We start from the raw sequence: 15629 nt of genomic DNA, 5'->3' as shown, positions 1-15629 counted from the left end.
TCCACCAGGGCGGGACACCCCTTACGCCCCCCTCCCCCTCCACGCTACGCCAGTGTAAACAGTTTTGTTTATTTTGATCTGCGCATGCGCACGACAAAATTTAAATAACAAAACACCCATTGTTTATTGGAGTTGCTATGCTACGTTACGACGTTGTTATATTTCCTACTCCGTTACTCCGATTGAAAATTCCCTAAAAACATACAGAAAACGTCAAAATGGGCTGCGTGCACTGTCCGTTGATACTGCTCGTGGAAAGCTGGATAAATTCGAATTTTAGGGGTGTTCGCGAAACAATGCGAAACAACAAGCTATACTACCTACACGCGTTACGAAAATACCACTGCTAATGAAAATTGTTCAGTTTCGTGAGAATAGACGTATTTGCGTAAAAGTGACCCATAATTGTAGCTGACCCATAACTGTAGAGGCACTGTACATACATTGCTCGTTTTACTAAACTTAAAATGTAAGTCATATGACAAAAATAGAATTAGTTCTTAAAGTAAATTTAGCACAACGGAGCTCTTCCGTGATACGCATTTGAGGTTTGGCCACCGACTGAAGTGTCACATCGCTTGCGTCGCTGTCAGGGATGTTATGTGGAAAACCTCATGTAGTTTTCGACGCGTTTTCTACGTAGAATACCTCTAGTAAAATACCTAACCAGAAACGAGTATTCTACGAAAACCCGCAAAGAGATTTTTGTGGTAAATTACATGACAAATAAACGAAATTTAAGTTCAGAAATATTATTTATTTTCAATTGTGATGATTATTTTGTGTGAATTGAGAACGAATTTGACAGTTAAAATCGTTGCTTTCATTCTCCATCGATTGAAGTTGTTTTTGATGTGTTTCATAAGTTTTCGGATTAGAAATAATATTCGAGGGCTTTCTAGGTAGTACAAACAACAATCCCGGGTATGTTTAATTTTATCTTCGAAACTTTATATAAATTTGTAAATTAAATTAAGTAGCAATTCAGAACCCAAACAATGAGTAATTACTTAACTCAAAACTGAGTAATACTGTACCCAAAAAGTGAGTAACAAGTGTTCCATTTTTTACGAAAATGCGTCAAATCTTACTCATTTTAGAGTTATTTTTCCCGAGGGTGTAAAGAATTCTTCCTGCAACCGTTTAAAGTTGCATGGAATTTTTAGTGAGCTTTTTTTATATATGCCAGGAGAACCATGCACCGTTGAGATGTTGAGACTTTTAACCGGATATATTCGGGATCCGGTTATTCGAAGTTCGGACTACGGATGGGTGAACGAATGCTATTCGGTTGACCGGATATCCGGATACGGATAATCGAATAGTCGGATATTCGGATATCCGGATATCTGCAATTTTTTGTTTGTCTTTTGAACCCCATTCGAATAAAACGTAACGCGAAAAATGGCTTCTTTCACAATTAACCATCCTCTGTCAAGCAATTATTTACATAATTCTCATTAAACTATGTTCGGATACAAAACCCGGATATCCGACTATCCGAAAATCCGGATATCCTGTCGGATAATATCCGGATATCCGATTGATCCGGATTTTGGATATTTGTCGGATATCCGAGGTCGGATATCCAGATATTTTGATCCGGATAGTCCCATCACTACTAATCAGCGCGGCGAATGGCAATATATGACTCATACTGTGAATTTCCGAGTGTTTGAGAGTTTTCTACTTGCAAGAGGTTTTCTACCGTAGAATACAGTTTTCTACGTAGATTACTTACGAGTCCCGAAAAATCGCGTAGAATACCATCCCTGGTCGCTGTAGATATAATCAGTCGTTATACACAGTGTGCGTGAAGATACCACTCTCTAAGTTACAAAAATAAACTCCCACATGGCAGTGTGTGCAGTTCATCGTGGCGTGCTGGGATACGGGAACACAATAGTAAAGGGTGACTAGACTTTGATTTAGGGTGAGTTATACTTCTCCCAGTAGTTTAATTGGCCAAAACACCTTGTCGGAGACAGCGGAGATTGCGGGTTCGAGTCCCGTCTGGACGAGGGAAATTTTTTCTGAGCCTAAAGTCACACCTTCTATTCCCGTTCATTTTCGCATTCTCGCAAACTACATACATTGCCCGTTTTACTAAACTTTAAATGTAAGTCATATGACAAAAATGAAATTAGTTCGTAAAGTAAAATTCACTTATCAACTTTCTTGCTAAAGAAATTAACGATCAGAAATGGGCCCTTTCCTCGACAAACTGCCTGGTATCATCCGCAGCTTTTTTTCTGTGTCGATTTTGTGAATTTCGGTGACTAAAAATAAAAACAATCAAAAAAATGTTCGAAACGCGTGCGTATCTATCGAAACCACAAATCTTTGCACACGATAACGAATCAACGAACAACATGAAATCCTCTGTTTTACACTTCTTTCAAGCTGTTTGGCACTTCATTCGTGGCTATTTGACACTATCCACTCCAAAAAAGGGTTCAACAAAGTGGCATAAAATTTCCGTGTTGAAAAAGACACGAAAAGGTCTAATGATCTGAACTTTAAAAACACGTAAGCACGTAAGCTTCAATACAGTAATGGTTATGTTTAGTCAATTTTATAAAATTTTGTTTTGTTTTTTTTTAGCCATACCTAAAACATTGACCATTCTACCATGAAATAATGACCAATGACCTGTGGTCAACAACAGGTCGCCAAAAGTGAAAAAATAGCATGAAATTCATTGATATCCAGATAATACCTTTTTAACCATTCCTGTTTTGTGAAATTTGATGCCTCAAACCATTGTAGCAATCCGCCAACTTACGTCAAAGTGTAGCATAATTATTGCTCGCCAGGTTCGTCGCTTCAACGATATGTTTACGAAGAAACCCATTTAAGTCTCTGAAAAAATAGAAAATAAATTTTCGTTTTGATAAGCAGATGACTGTAAAGTCGAAATAACAAATTTTGGTTATATGCTAACTGAGCAGGGCTTCCGTACGCGTCTGTTCTTCCATATTGGGCAGCGTTTAACAGCGTCTGATGTGGAGCGGACGGCTATTCTATGGAATGCGATGTCTCGCTAGCTATACCCGAACCGGCGGCTCGCGGCCTTAGTACCCCTTTTACGAACAATTCAGAAGTAAATACGAATCGAAACAAACGGTATCGACCCAGGCGAATGAAAAGGGAAAATAATTGGAAACTCGGTACATGGAACATCAGAACTATACTCGAACCGGCATGCGTAGGCATTTTAGCCAGAGAACTGCGAAATGTAAAGGTGGAATCACGGAAATGACTTTTAAATACCTCGTCTTTCAAAGTGGCGTAATCAAAGATGAGCGAGGCGTCGGTTTCGTTATTCAAGGAAAATACATAGTACATATTTTGCTCGAAGAAATATCCGGGAACATGCATGCATGACAACACCCTCATGGCGAAGGCTGCTCTCAGACCTACTATATTCTAGGTGACGGGCGGCATTTCTTAGACGACTGTCGGCTGAGATTACCATATACAAGTTGAGCTCTTCGAGAAGGATACAGTTGATCATAAGCATTACAAAGCGAGCGAGAAGCGAAACCTTTCTCCTTGAAAGACTTTCTGTTTGAGAACGAGACATATGCTACGCTTCTCAAGTCTTTTGCACACACGCTTTCGGGATAGGTACTCTTTCTTCTTCATGTACCCGCCTGGGTAGCTTCTGCTGCTGCACTGGCACGCAAAAACTTTTTCATCTTGCTACTCAGCGACTGTGAAAAAGTACGCGAGTTCCTGCTTTCAAGTACTCGACTGAAATTGCTCGACCAGGAGGAGTGCTTGAAAAAACGTGCTCGAAAACGGAATGGTTTCTTCATCCACCCGGTTTTGCTTCGTGCACCGACAGCCAAATGTGGTCAAAGAATCTGTAAAGTATCGCATAAGTACTAGAACGTGTAGGGTATCTAACTGCTTTGGTAAGATTTTTACAGCAGTCTAATGCAAAACCAGCCGAATCAAACCGCTACCGAAGTAGTTCGTTACCCTATTTTTTGCCCCTCCGCAACCATCGCAATGCATCTTGAAACAATTGTCTTCGGCTTGTTGTGCTCGCGAGTAAAAGAGTAGGCGCGCGTGTGTGCATATGTTCTCGGAAGCGAATACGAGTAAGGAAGATAGTGAGAAAGAACGAAAAATAGCTTGAATGGAGAATACTCCAGTGTGTGATATCGGTAGCAACGAGAACCTTAAATGGGGTGTCGCATGTGGAAGTTGAGGGAGTTTACTTAAATGACGTAGCATTTTTTCATGATTTTTAAGCTCCCTCCCCCCTAGTAGCATTTGGTCACAAAGCCTCAACCCCCCCTGGAAAAAAGTAGCATTCGATTAACCCCCACCCCCCATTCGCTCGTACAAACGTACAAAATATACAAGTGGTAACATATATACAAAAAAAAAACTTGAAAAAAAGCCGTGTCTAATTCAATTTAGATACCTTTTATACACTCGTGACTGCATTTCATATGATGTTAGCTTCGCTCTGGATTCATGGCTTCGAAGGGTTTGTGTTTTGGTATGAGGAGAAAAGGTTTAAACAACTTAGTATGATCCATGTCTGCAGAAAGCACAATAACTATTCCGGAAATGAAACGAGTATCTTGTAGTTTTCACTATTAAAAACCACAAAGAAGCAACGATTTTTGTTTTCAAAACAGATTGTGTGTTTGGAAATCCAAGTGATTGTATTATGTAGCAGAGCTTTTAGATTTCAGAATGCCACAGATAAAAACATTTTGACAGCTCTGGCTGCAAAACTTTGTGCAATGTTTTAGTGTATTTGTAGTATACATTTTTCCTGCAAAAAAATCAGTCTTTCAAAAAAATGCTACGTCAATTTTACTACAACAACCCCCCCCCCCCTTGTCACAGCATGTTATAAACCGATGATATTCCCTATGGTCCCTGAGGTATGGTATTCCAGGCACGACATTAGAAGGTTTTATACAGTGATCAACGGAATCAGGAACTGGACAATCTCTGCCATGTGCAATGACACAGAAAGGAACCTGATAACCAATGAGACTCTGGTGGCCATGCGTTGGAAACAACACTTTGAAATTGAACGATGCAGAGAAAAGAGACCCGCCAAGCTTAAATAAGTCAAGAAAGCTGGTAAAAAGCTGCAAAGTCACTAAACAGCTTATAATGACGGCGTCCCAGCCGAACTTTCACAATGCGAGAATTAGCAGCCAAATATTTGCTCTAAAAAATTTTCTACTAAATATTTTGCTCTAAATAGCCTATGCGGAAAGCTGATAGAAAAAAAATTGTTTTTTGTGGTTGGCTTTAAAAATTATTAAAAACGCCGCGGAGCACTAGTAAATACTTTGCGGAGCTTGGTTTGGGAACACCTGGGCTAGGTTCCAAAGGGCTGAATCTTTCTAGATAAAATTTCGTTCGCTTAAAACTATTTCTTGGACTTTAGTAGTTAGTTTAAATACTTTTACATGTTTTGTGCTGCGATGGACACTCCTTGCCCATTTTTTAAAGTTCACCCGATCATAAACATTTTCGAGAGCGCATGAATGAAGAAACCAAAAATTTGACTGAATGTGCTACTTGCTTCAAATTGCTGATGACAATCCAAAATAGTCTACCATTCGTAGTATACATCCTTATTATTGAATATGAGAACGAATTGTATTTGACCGAAAATATTTAGTAAGTAAGTTTCATTTTCAATAACGCAATGAATGGTAATAAAGGTATGATGATGCACGATGCTTGTCATGAACTAGTGATGGGAAACTTATCGATACTTATCGATAATATCGATAAATGCTGGTCATCGATATTATCGTTAATTTTTTGACGTTAACGATAATTATCGATATTATAAGGGTGAGCACGAGTCAGTGCGGCTGGTTACTGGAGGACACCCAAAAGAAGGAGACCTCTCCTACCCTACCCCAGGAGTTGCTTTTGCCGCTAGGTATTTGTTGGGTGCTGCTATTCGACAAGATTTAGCATTGTTGCGGGTGGTGTAAAGGTTCGCCCCGGGTGTCACTGAGTTTCTTAAAATAATGGTAACTAAAAAGGTATTTATAGTTTTTAGTTTCCTAAGAACAGATGAATTCGACAACCTAGTACTGAAGAACTTTAAAAAAATATCCAAACTTTTTGCACCATCTCATAAAAAGCAATGATACGAAATTGTAATAAAATGCATTTTCTTTGGCTTGCCAACTCTTATAATATGATGGACATGCATAGCGGCAGTCTATTGGTAATTCTCTGGTAATTGTTTAGTTTTACTTGGAACTGTTTAAGTTTAAAGTATCTGTTACCCAACAAACAATTTTTAGTTCCACTAAAAATCTAAATCAACGAAATTGTTGCGCCAAAAAAGTATCCTGATTTATACAGGGGGTAGACAAAATAATTGAGATAAATAAAATTCTCTCGAATTTTAAATGGCCAGAACTTTACGAAAAATGGATCAATTTTGATAACCGGTTTCATTTCACTGGAAAACAGTATTATATTAGTATTACTTGGGAACTTGGTGTGACCAACCTACACCGAAAATGTTTCGGATTTCAAGAGTGTGTGTCAAAGTGTACATTTTTGCAACGCATAGATCGTTTCAGGCAACTAAATCGTCTATCTAAAATACTTCATCTGAAAAAAAAATGAGATCACCGATATTTTCTAAAATCATTTTTTGTTTTGAAAATTATATTTTTTTCAGAGTAGGATCTTTAACTCATATTTTTATATTTTTAAAGGAAAGTTCAGATAATTTTCACTAAGATATATTGATTCGTAAGAAAAATGTTCAAATACAGTTAGGTTTTCTTACGCGGGGGATACATGCGACGTGAAAAAACTTTAAAATTTTTAATTTAAAAATTCGCGTAAAAAACCACGTTAATTTGAAAATTTGCATAAATAACCTTTTAGAGAAAATACGTGTGAAAATAAGCTGACCTTTTTAAATGTTAATCCAGATAAATTTTCAAACGCAAGTTTGCAAAGTTGCTTGGTTTAAAAAGACCTACACACCCACAATGTTCGATTGAATTCTGCTAGAGTGCTGCAAGCTCAAAAAAATTAGTACCCAACAGGGAAAAAACCGCCAAAATCAACACCCATACTTAATAAATTCAAACCTCGATGATTCCTTGGCGAATTTTCAATCTTTGGCTACCAATAAACCCGAAATAAATTCTGATTTATTGACAACATATAAACCTAGGTGAAACAGAATGTCAGAAAAAGTTCTACGCGTTGCAAAAATGTACACTTTGGCACACACTCCGGAAAACCGAAACATTTCCAGTGACCCTTGGTCACGTCCAGTTCTCAAGTAATACTAGGAAACTAGGACAGTTTTCAGCAAAATGAAACCTGTTTTGTCAGAATTGATTCATTTTTCGTGAAGTTTTGGCCATTTAAAGCATAGTTTACAGTTCCAAGCGAAGTGAAAAATTTGACAAGTAAAAAAGCGTAAATTTTCGCTTGCGAAATCTGTCGTGAAATCCCGTTTGTGGAACACGCAGGTATTTCACCAGCCTGCAGTTTACAGTTTAAGTGAAGCGAAATTCACGAGTTTACACTCCGCGCGAAGTGAAAATTGGCTGCAACTGAAAGAATATAAACGCACGCAAGTTTTCGCTTGCTGCTGCTTTTTTCACTAGCGTTTGCATGCGTGAAAAAAGGAAACCCAAGTGAAAAAGATGAGATCCACAACCTTCGATTTTGCTGGATCGAATTTGTTTACAGTTCCAAGCGAAGTGAAATTTTTGCAGGTTGCATTTTTCACGAGCGTAAAAAAATGAACATTTTGTATGAGATTTTCACTTCGCTTGGAACTCTAAATAGGGCTTAAAAATTGACAGAATTTTGCCTGCTTCAATTATTTCCCTTATTATACAACCTTCAAAATGAACTTCGGCTTGAAACTACTCCGTAGAAAGCACTCCCGGCGTAAAACCCGAAGTCTTTCCAAAACAAACTGTTTAACTCGTCCGGTTGTTTGAATTTTCATTCGCAGTATCGTAAGATTTGTCATTCAAGGTCTTAACACAATGGATACGTCGCGGCTGCGTTTGCGGCAATTTGACAGTTAGCCCATACATTTACTGTCACATTGACGTCAGCGCAACGCAAACGTATCCATTCTGTTTGGGCCATCTCTGTCTCTGTTTTTAACAAATTTGTATAGTAAAATTGCATTTGTCGAATAACGTTTGCGGTAAAAAAAATGGATAAAAATTGCCGATTTTTCATGGGTTTACCTTCAATCGCACTGACGAAACTACTCATGCATCATCAATCATAGTAACCCATGGCTTAGCAAAAAAAAATGACAGCTCTATCAGTCAAACTCTAACTGTTATGACGAAAAAAATGAAGCTACTCCGTTCAGAAGTGTGCGCGTTCAAAAAACGGTACCCCGCCGCGTCAAAAACGAACATCGTGCGGCACTTTGTGGACGCCGGGTATGCCGGTTCTGGCATCTGCAACATCTTGACACTATTGGACAACGATCAGAGCATCGAAAGAAAGCCTGGTTCCGGACGGCCAACGACCCTGAGCGACAAGAAGCTTCAAAGGATGCTGAAGAGGAAGACCGAGGGAAGAGTGGCTAAATCGCTGCGTGCACTTGGCCGAGACGTTGGGGCATGCTCTAAAACTGTGAAAAAGCATCTGGAGAACATGGACATACATGCAGGAAGCGGCAGTCCCGTCCACTGGTCTCGGAGCTGCAGGCAATGACGCAGCGACAGCGGTTGAATAAGATGGTCAAGACGATTTTCCCGGCGAATCGCGACGCGACAGTGGTATTGGACGACTAGACCTATCTCACCCTGGATGGCAACGACTAGCAGGGCTCTTCGTATTTTACCTCCCCCACGAAGGAAGTGAGCACCGAGGTAAAGTTTATTTCACAGAACAAGTTCCCCAAGAAGGTGCGGCTGTGGCTGACAATCAGTGAGAAAGGGATGTCAAAAATGCTCATCTTTCGCTCCGGGCTGGCCGTGAACGGGGAAATTTATAGTACGAAGTGCCTGACAGAAGTTGCGTCGTTCATCAAGAAATACCATAAGCGCGAAGACACGGTGTTCTGGCCAGATTTGACGTCGGACAACTACTCGAAGCGATCGTTGGAGAAGATGGAGCGGCTGAATATCGATGTGGTACCGAAGTCGGCGAATCCGCCCAATGTTCCCCACCTGCTTCCCATCGAGAATTTCTGGACAAACTTGAAGCGCAAGATCTATTCCAACAATTTTGTCGCGAAATCGGAGGAGGAATTATAAAAAAACGAAGAAAGAACTTAAAAATATGGCTACACGCATGTTTTCGTCCGCCATGGCGAATGTTCCGGTTAACTGCCGGAAGGCTGCACGCAAGGACGTGATATTTTTTTGTGAGGAAGCCAACATGATAACCTTCCATGAGAAATGTATCCAACCCAATAATTTGTCATAGTTTTTTTTTTCATCACCATCTGAAATAGTTTTTCTTTTCATCACCATCTGATTTTGGGCGATATTTCCCATCACTATCATGAACTGAGAGAGATATTTAGTTGCGCGGTCGGCGTTTAGAACAGTGCACTATTGTGAATCGGTTTAGGAGTTCTGAAATTTGCAACAAACAAAGTTCTGTTTACAATTGAATTTCCACTAAACCACGTTGAAGATCATGAATTTTAGATGTCCTGTACATTGCACTATGCTTCTGAACAATATGGTTTCCTGCACATTGATTTTTAGTCATAGTTGATCGTGATTTATTTATTAATTTACATCGAAAATCAAATCTATCTGGTTCTAATGACTGTTTTCTAATATACTTAAAAAACTGCTTCTAATCCTAGTGCAAGAAAGGTGATAGTCGAAACCTGTTTGTTTTGTGTTACTTTTGATAGAAATTTAGTCTATCAACATAGTTGTATGATTTTGATTTCAACCTGAAAAAAAAAATTAACATAAAAACTCACCAATCCCCCTCAACCTGGGAAAACCCTCTTTTCTCTCTATTTCCGGGGTTGATCATTAGCACGTGGGTTCAATCGAACGTCTTTTGAATGATTAATGGTAGTCTGAACTAAAGCCGCAATATTCTGTTTTATTATCCAACGCTATTCTTGTTTCTTGCCAGAGGGAAGACGAGCGTTTCGTCTCGAAAATCAGTCGAGACCTGGCTAAAACGTATTTTAGCTGTTGATAATAATCGCATTAATTAAAATTATTTGTTCAGTTATTCAACAATCTCGCGGGGTGTATAGTGTGGAATAAGAGAATGGCCAATAGTGGATCGGGTTTTTTTTAGTGGTTTTTTGAAGCTTGGCATTATGTTAGCTAGTATATTACCTTTGTCTTCACTTATATTTTTCTATTTCTGTTGCAAGAATATTTAAAGTGGAGAACGTTTAGCAAGTGCTTCTGCTGGAGACTGCCACCAAAAAAAAACAACGGTTCGCTTTTGGAAGTGTAAAATCACTGGGATTTTTAGATATTCGCTCTCCAATCGATCACTTCTGATCAACTGCTTGCCATGTCACTATGTTATCCTGACCTTATACCATAACCTCTACTATCAGTACTGCTATGTCTAACTCATTACAATTTAATTTTCTTTTTTCTCATCGAACCCCAGATGAAAACATGACCCGTTGTTACGGCGAACTAGGCTGCTTGAACATCACCAAAGAATGGTACCACCTGATTTTCCGGCCGTTCAATGTCTTTCCGTTGCCGCGCAGCGTAATCAACACCCGGTTCATCCTGTACACGGAGAAAAATCCGACCGACGGACAGCTGCTACAGGCGGAAGTGAAAGACTCCATCATGAAGAGCAACTTCCGATCCGACTGGGCAACGAAGTTTATCATTCACGGTTTTATCGATACTCCACTGTCGAACTGGGTTTCGGAGATGCGGGACGAGTTGATTACTCGCGGTGCACTGAATGTGATTGTGGTGGACTGGGCCGGAGGTTCACTGCCGCTTTACACGCAGGCCACAGCCAACACGAGACTGGTAGGGTTAGAGATAGCTTATCTCATAAATAAGCTGTCGGAGTACAAAGGATTGCAACCGGAAGACGTCCACCTAATTGGACACTCACTTGGTGCCCATACGGCAGGGTATGCTGCAGAGAGGATACCTGGTTTGGGACGAATAACAGGTCTTGATCCTGCTGAACCGTTTTTCCAGGGCATGGATCCAATCGTGCGGCTAGACCCCTCGGATGCTACTCTGGTAGACGTGATCCATACGGACGGACGGAGCGTCTTCCGTTTGGAGATTCCCGGGTACGGAATGTCACATACTTGTGGTCATCTGGATTTCTATCCAAACAACGGCAAAGAACAACCTGGTTGCGCTCTCTCACAGGAAGGAGCTGCCACGATTCCACTGACGCTGATCAAGGATGGCATCGAGGAAGCATCTCGTGTTCTACTCGCATGTAATCACATTAGAGCAATCAAACTGTTTATCGATAGTATCAATGGCAAATGTCCATATGTTGGTAAGTGAAATGATTCGAACGATTGTCGCGGTCACCTTCTAATTATTTGATTTTTCCGTAGCTCATCGCTGTCCATCCTATCAACACTTTTTGAGCGGGAATTGCTTCAAGTGTACCTCGGGAAACTGCGCTCTAATGGGTTATCATGCATCACTTCCTATTACCACCACACGGCAGAACATTTCCGAGAACGATATCGCCTCAGGATCATCATCATCGATTCCGGTTGCTCCCCAGCCAGGCAAATATTTCTTGGCAACGGGTCGAGATTTCCCCTTCTGTCGTAAGTTCATAAGTGAATAATTCATCCCAAAACGAAATTTTTCATATCAAATCTTTTTAGAGCGTCACTATCGGTTCACCATAGAATTGGCTAAACCAAAATCAGCTGAAACATGGGTCCAGGGACACTTGACGGCGGGAATTTTCTCCGAACGGGGTGCCATCCGAAGTATGGACCTCACACCGAAGGGAACGGCGCGATTCGAGCACGGAACTGTCTACCAGGTGGTGATAACAAACCCACACGATTTGGGCGATCGAATCCGGAAAGTCGAACTCTCCTGGACGCACGACATGAACGTCCTGGAGCCGACGACGCTGTGCCTTCTATGGTGCAACAATCATCTCTACGTCAAATCGATCCAGGTCGAAACCATGCAGATGCCATCCCGGGAGTAAGTATTTCCTACTGTTGCACAAGTCACGGTATCTAGTCACGCATCTGTTTCACTGGGGCGATTTCTCCCTTTTATTTATTTCTCAATTCTAACAGGAAACGGAACACGGAGTATTCCAACAAGCTTTGCGCACAAAAGCGCGAATTTGCCGACATTGCCAGCCGTGGGAGTTATTCGTTCTACGACAACTGTAAACGTCCAACCTCGTAATACTAGAAAAAAAAGAAAAAGTGTTCACCTTGTCCGAAGTAACCATCGAATCGATTCAAATCGACTGGAAGGAGAGAGAGATTATATTTGTTGTTTTATTTCAGCATCCTGACTAACCGCAATATCATGTATTATTCTAATAGTTTTAGTGCCTAAGAACCCAGTTACGGATCCATTCGCTATTGTTACCAAGTGTCACGAGATTTCAGTCAATCGGTTTTATTTTTGTTTATCCTCAAGCTTTTGTAGACAAGAATGGATGCTTGACATGTGAATTCCTTACAATTACAGCTACTTTTGTTTCCTATGAATGTTTTGAGCAAAGTATGTCCAATTCAAGTATGAATGTAAGAAGCATGTATGAAGTTGGATGGAAACCAATTTGAGTCATTTTACTTTCCTCGTTAGTAGATAGAGATCATATTATTAACAAAAAAATAAGAAAAAAAGAAAACCACGTGTTCCCTAAAACTGTAAACACTATTCGATTGTACAAATTTAGAACGCAGCCAGCGAGCGAGAAGTAGCCGATTACCGCGTGATTTTATAATTTTGTAGCCTTTAAGATTATTTCTGTGAAATTTACACGATTTCTCCCCCAGAACTTGAAAAGTTTACCTGTTGTTATGGTTAAATTTTCAGCCTTTTGCTCAAGAGCACAACCCTGTTCAGTGAGAAAACTACGACACTTTACAGAAGTGGAATATGTATTAATTACGTGCTTCCATGGCCTTACTTTTTAATCGCAGTGGGCTGGAAGATTTGTTCCCTGCTTTTAGTAGTGTTTTTTTTTTTTTTTGTTTTCAATTACTGATTATCCCTCTGATTGTCAATGTTTGTGAATTTACAGTGCCTTTTCTTGGAGTTTAAAATCAAACCAAAGTAAGTATCTTGACGATGCAACATTATGGTGATCTACATTTCAGGGCCGGCGGTTCATGTGGGTAGTAGTACCCACATGTCTCTGTGGGAACTTACCCACACGGAACTAACCCCCTCCGTTGCATACTACCCACTCGGGAAATTATTGTGACGCCGGCCCTGCTACATTTTACTTAGAAAAGCGACGACGAAACAAGTAAATACTCAAAATTGTCTAACAAATGCATAAAGATATTTAATTGAAAAACTTTTACCCCGATCACGTCACTTAAATTCTAATTATCCTACCAGAAACAAATACGAAAAATGTTTCCTCCGCAACAAAAGTTTAGGTACCCTAGTAGAAATATTTTCGGCAGCTTTTTGTGTTTTTTTTTTAAATTATAATGCTAAGAGCAAGTTCACGAACTAAAACCATACCACCCTCTAGAATCTCCCAACTCGTTAAAAAAATTTTATGCGCAATAGAAGTCATCAATAGCTAGAAAAAATAGAACGCCCGATGTTTTTGAGAGAAATGTACAAACAAACAAGTTAAATCGTGAGTTTTGTATGACAAAACCATTTCTCAGAACAAGGCATGATATTAAATTGAAAAACACATTGAAAAAAACTAGTTTTTGAATGTTCTATTTGACAAATCAATTTTCTTACAACGAACAGGTTCTCTACGCCCTTTTTCAAATCATTCTGGAGAGAAAAAATATAATTTAATTTGTTTTTTTTTTTTATAAGTTGACAATAAATTTCGTTCTACAAATATTAGCTAAGAGATGTGATACAATTTGAAGTAAATAAATAAATGAAACACAAAAACGCACTCAGTTTCACTCGTCCGAAAGAAGACATCTTCAAAAGTCAGAATTGTAAAAAAAATACGTTAAATCTCCCGCTCCATCAAAGCAACCACACGCGTATCTCTGATGAGCTTTTCCAGCGTCCAGCGCTTTTTTGGTTTCACCTGAACCATCATGTCGCAAAGTACCTGCATTTCTGGCTGATACCCTCTCGCCTTGCATTCTATTCGAGGGGGCGTAAAATTTAGTTTACTTTCCCCGTCCAGGTCACCGTCCAAAAACGGGTGCTTCAACATACACAGTTCAAAGAAAATAATTCCCAATGGCCAAATATCACTCGTGAAATCATACCGTCTGCCGCTGGCAATCTCCGGTGCCATGTAGAGTGGAGTTCCAACGATGGTCATATTCATCTCATCTTCCCCGCTGGTAACGTGGATTTTCGCAATTCCAAAATCCGCCAACTTCAACCGATTGTCCGCATCGATCAGCACATTTTCCGGCTTTAGATCACGATGGATGACCCTGCGTTGATGGAGATACTGTAAAGCTTCCGCCATATCCATAAACTTGGCCATCACAGCCCGTTGACTCAGAAAGGCTTTCGATGCCTGGCGTCGTCGTATGAAATCCGCAAGGTTGCCACGTTCTGCGTATTCCGTTATCATGTTCCAAGCATCGAAAGTTTGAAAAAAGCCAAAGTAGCGCAAAATTCGAGGATGATTTATCTGGGACAAAATGGTGTGTTCCTTCAGAACAGTTTTGTACGCATAATCTGGACTGTTGTAAGGAATTGACTTGATCACTAATCGGCGATTTCGTCTGTCCCTTCGGTTGCAGTAGAGAGCTACATTACTGTACGTCAACAAAAAAAGGAAAAAAAAGGTGAGCGCAATAGATAGTAGAATATGGTATTCGATTAAAATTACCCTCCGTAACAACCTTGTCCAAGATACCGCTCGAACTGCAAACTACCGAGATCAATATTTTTGTGCATGATTAGTTTTCAATGCAGTTAAGGAAAATACCCAATTTTTATCGTAAGCATTTAATTTAATAGGTGATGAAAATTAACATTGAAACACACAAAACGGGCAACACTAACCGATTAGCTGAATAAACAATAGAATCATAATTGGAAAGTAAAAGAATCACTCGACACACAGATGACACTGTTTTGAACCTGTCAAAATCGCAAATATTTGCTGAGAATCACAAAAAGGATGCAAGTTTCAGATAATGTTGCATCTGTCACACTTATTTTCAATCTGTGAGTTGAGTAGTTTATTTTACTAGTTTTCTTTGTTAATTCACCTTAATACTGATAATTCGATAAAATTTAAAGGAGCTGCCGAATTTCACCAGTTAAAGACTGTTCTGAAAATGAATATGAATACACTTTCATTTCTAACCAAGGGTAACAACCTATTTTGCAAACGCTCTTACACGCTGTCGATGTTAAAATTTTCTAATAGACGACACTAGTTGACATAAAATAGACCCCAGTTTGGTCTAAAGCAGAATGGCCAGCGACCTCCACGTTTTTATACGAGCAACCAAGGGAAGATCA

General features: G+C 39.8%; 2 protein-coding genes across 4 annotated transcripts in view; one reads left to right on the top strand and one right to left on the bottom strand.

Annotated features, from left to right (window-relative positions):
• The window catches only part of LOC129724538 (pancreatic triacylglycerol lipase-like), a 36665-nt gene extending 22593 nt beyond the window's left edge, over positions 1-14072 (top strand). For all 3 annotated transcript variants that reach the window (XM_055679522.1, XM_055679521.1, XM_055679520.1), the window contains 4 exons: positions 10615-11490; positions 11552-11773; positions 11834-12167; positions 12266-14072. In XM_055679522.1, coding sequence (XP_055535497.1) covers positions 10615-11490; positions 11552-11773; positions 11834-12167; positions 12266-12380 — 1547 coding nt within the window. In that variant the 3' untranslated portion in view covers positions 12381-14072. The remainder of the gene's footprint in view (positions 1-10614; positions 11491-11551; positions 11774-11833; positions 12168-12265) is intronic.
• On the bottom strand, positions 13877-15159 carry LOC129724539 (serine/threonine-protein kinase Nek7-like). The gene is made up of 2 exons (XM_055679523.1): positions 14989-15159; positions 13877-14914 (listed from the first exon to the last, which is right to left on the bottom strand). The coding sequence occupies exons 1-2, from the start codon at positions 15054-15056 to the stop codon at positions 14143-14145; spliced, it is 840 nt and encodes a 279-aa protein (XP_055535498.1). The 5' UTR covers positions 15057-15159; the 3' UTR covers positions 13877-14142.
• Positions 15160-15629: the final 470 nt, after the last annotated feature.

This window comes from Wyeomyia smithii, chromosome 2 (genome assembly GCF_029784165.1).
Source record: "Wyeomyia smithii strain HCP4-BCI-WySm-NY-G18 chromosome 2, ASM2978416v1, whole genome shotgun sequence".
NCBI classification, from domain to species: Eukaryota; Metazoa; Arthropoda; class Insecta; order Diptera; family Culicidae; genus Wyeomyia; species Wyeomyia smithii.
This window is presented reverse-complemented; position numbering and strand designations above follow the sequence as displayed.

What these genes read in the sequence shown, in the direction of transcription:
- LOC129724539 (XM_055679523.1), bottom strand. Translation starts at nt 15,056, where the DNA reads ATGCACAAAAATATTGATCTCGGTAGTTTGCAGTTCGAGCGGTATCTT. An exon ending in GGACAAGGTTGTTACGGAGG is followed by an intron (nt 14,915 to 14,988) that starts GTAATTTTAATC and finishes GTTGACGTACAG; the next exon opens with TAATGTAGCTCTCTACTGCA.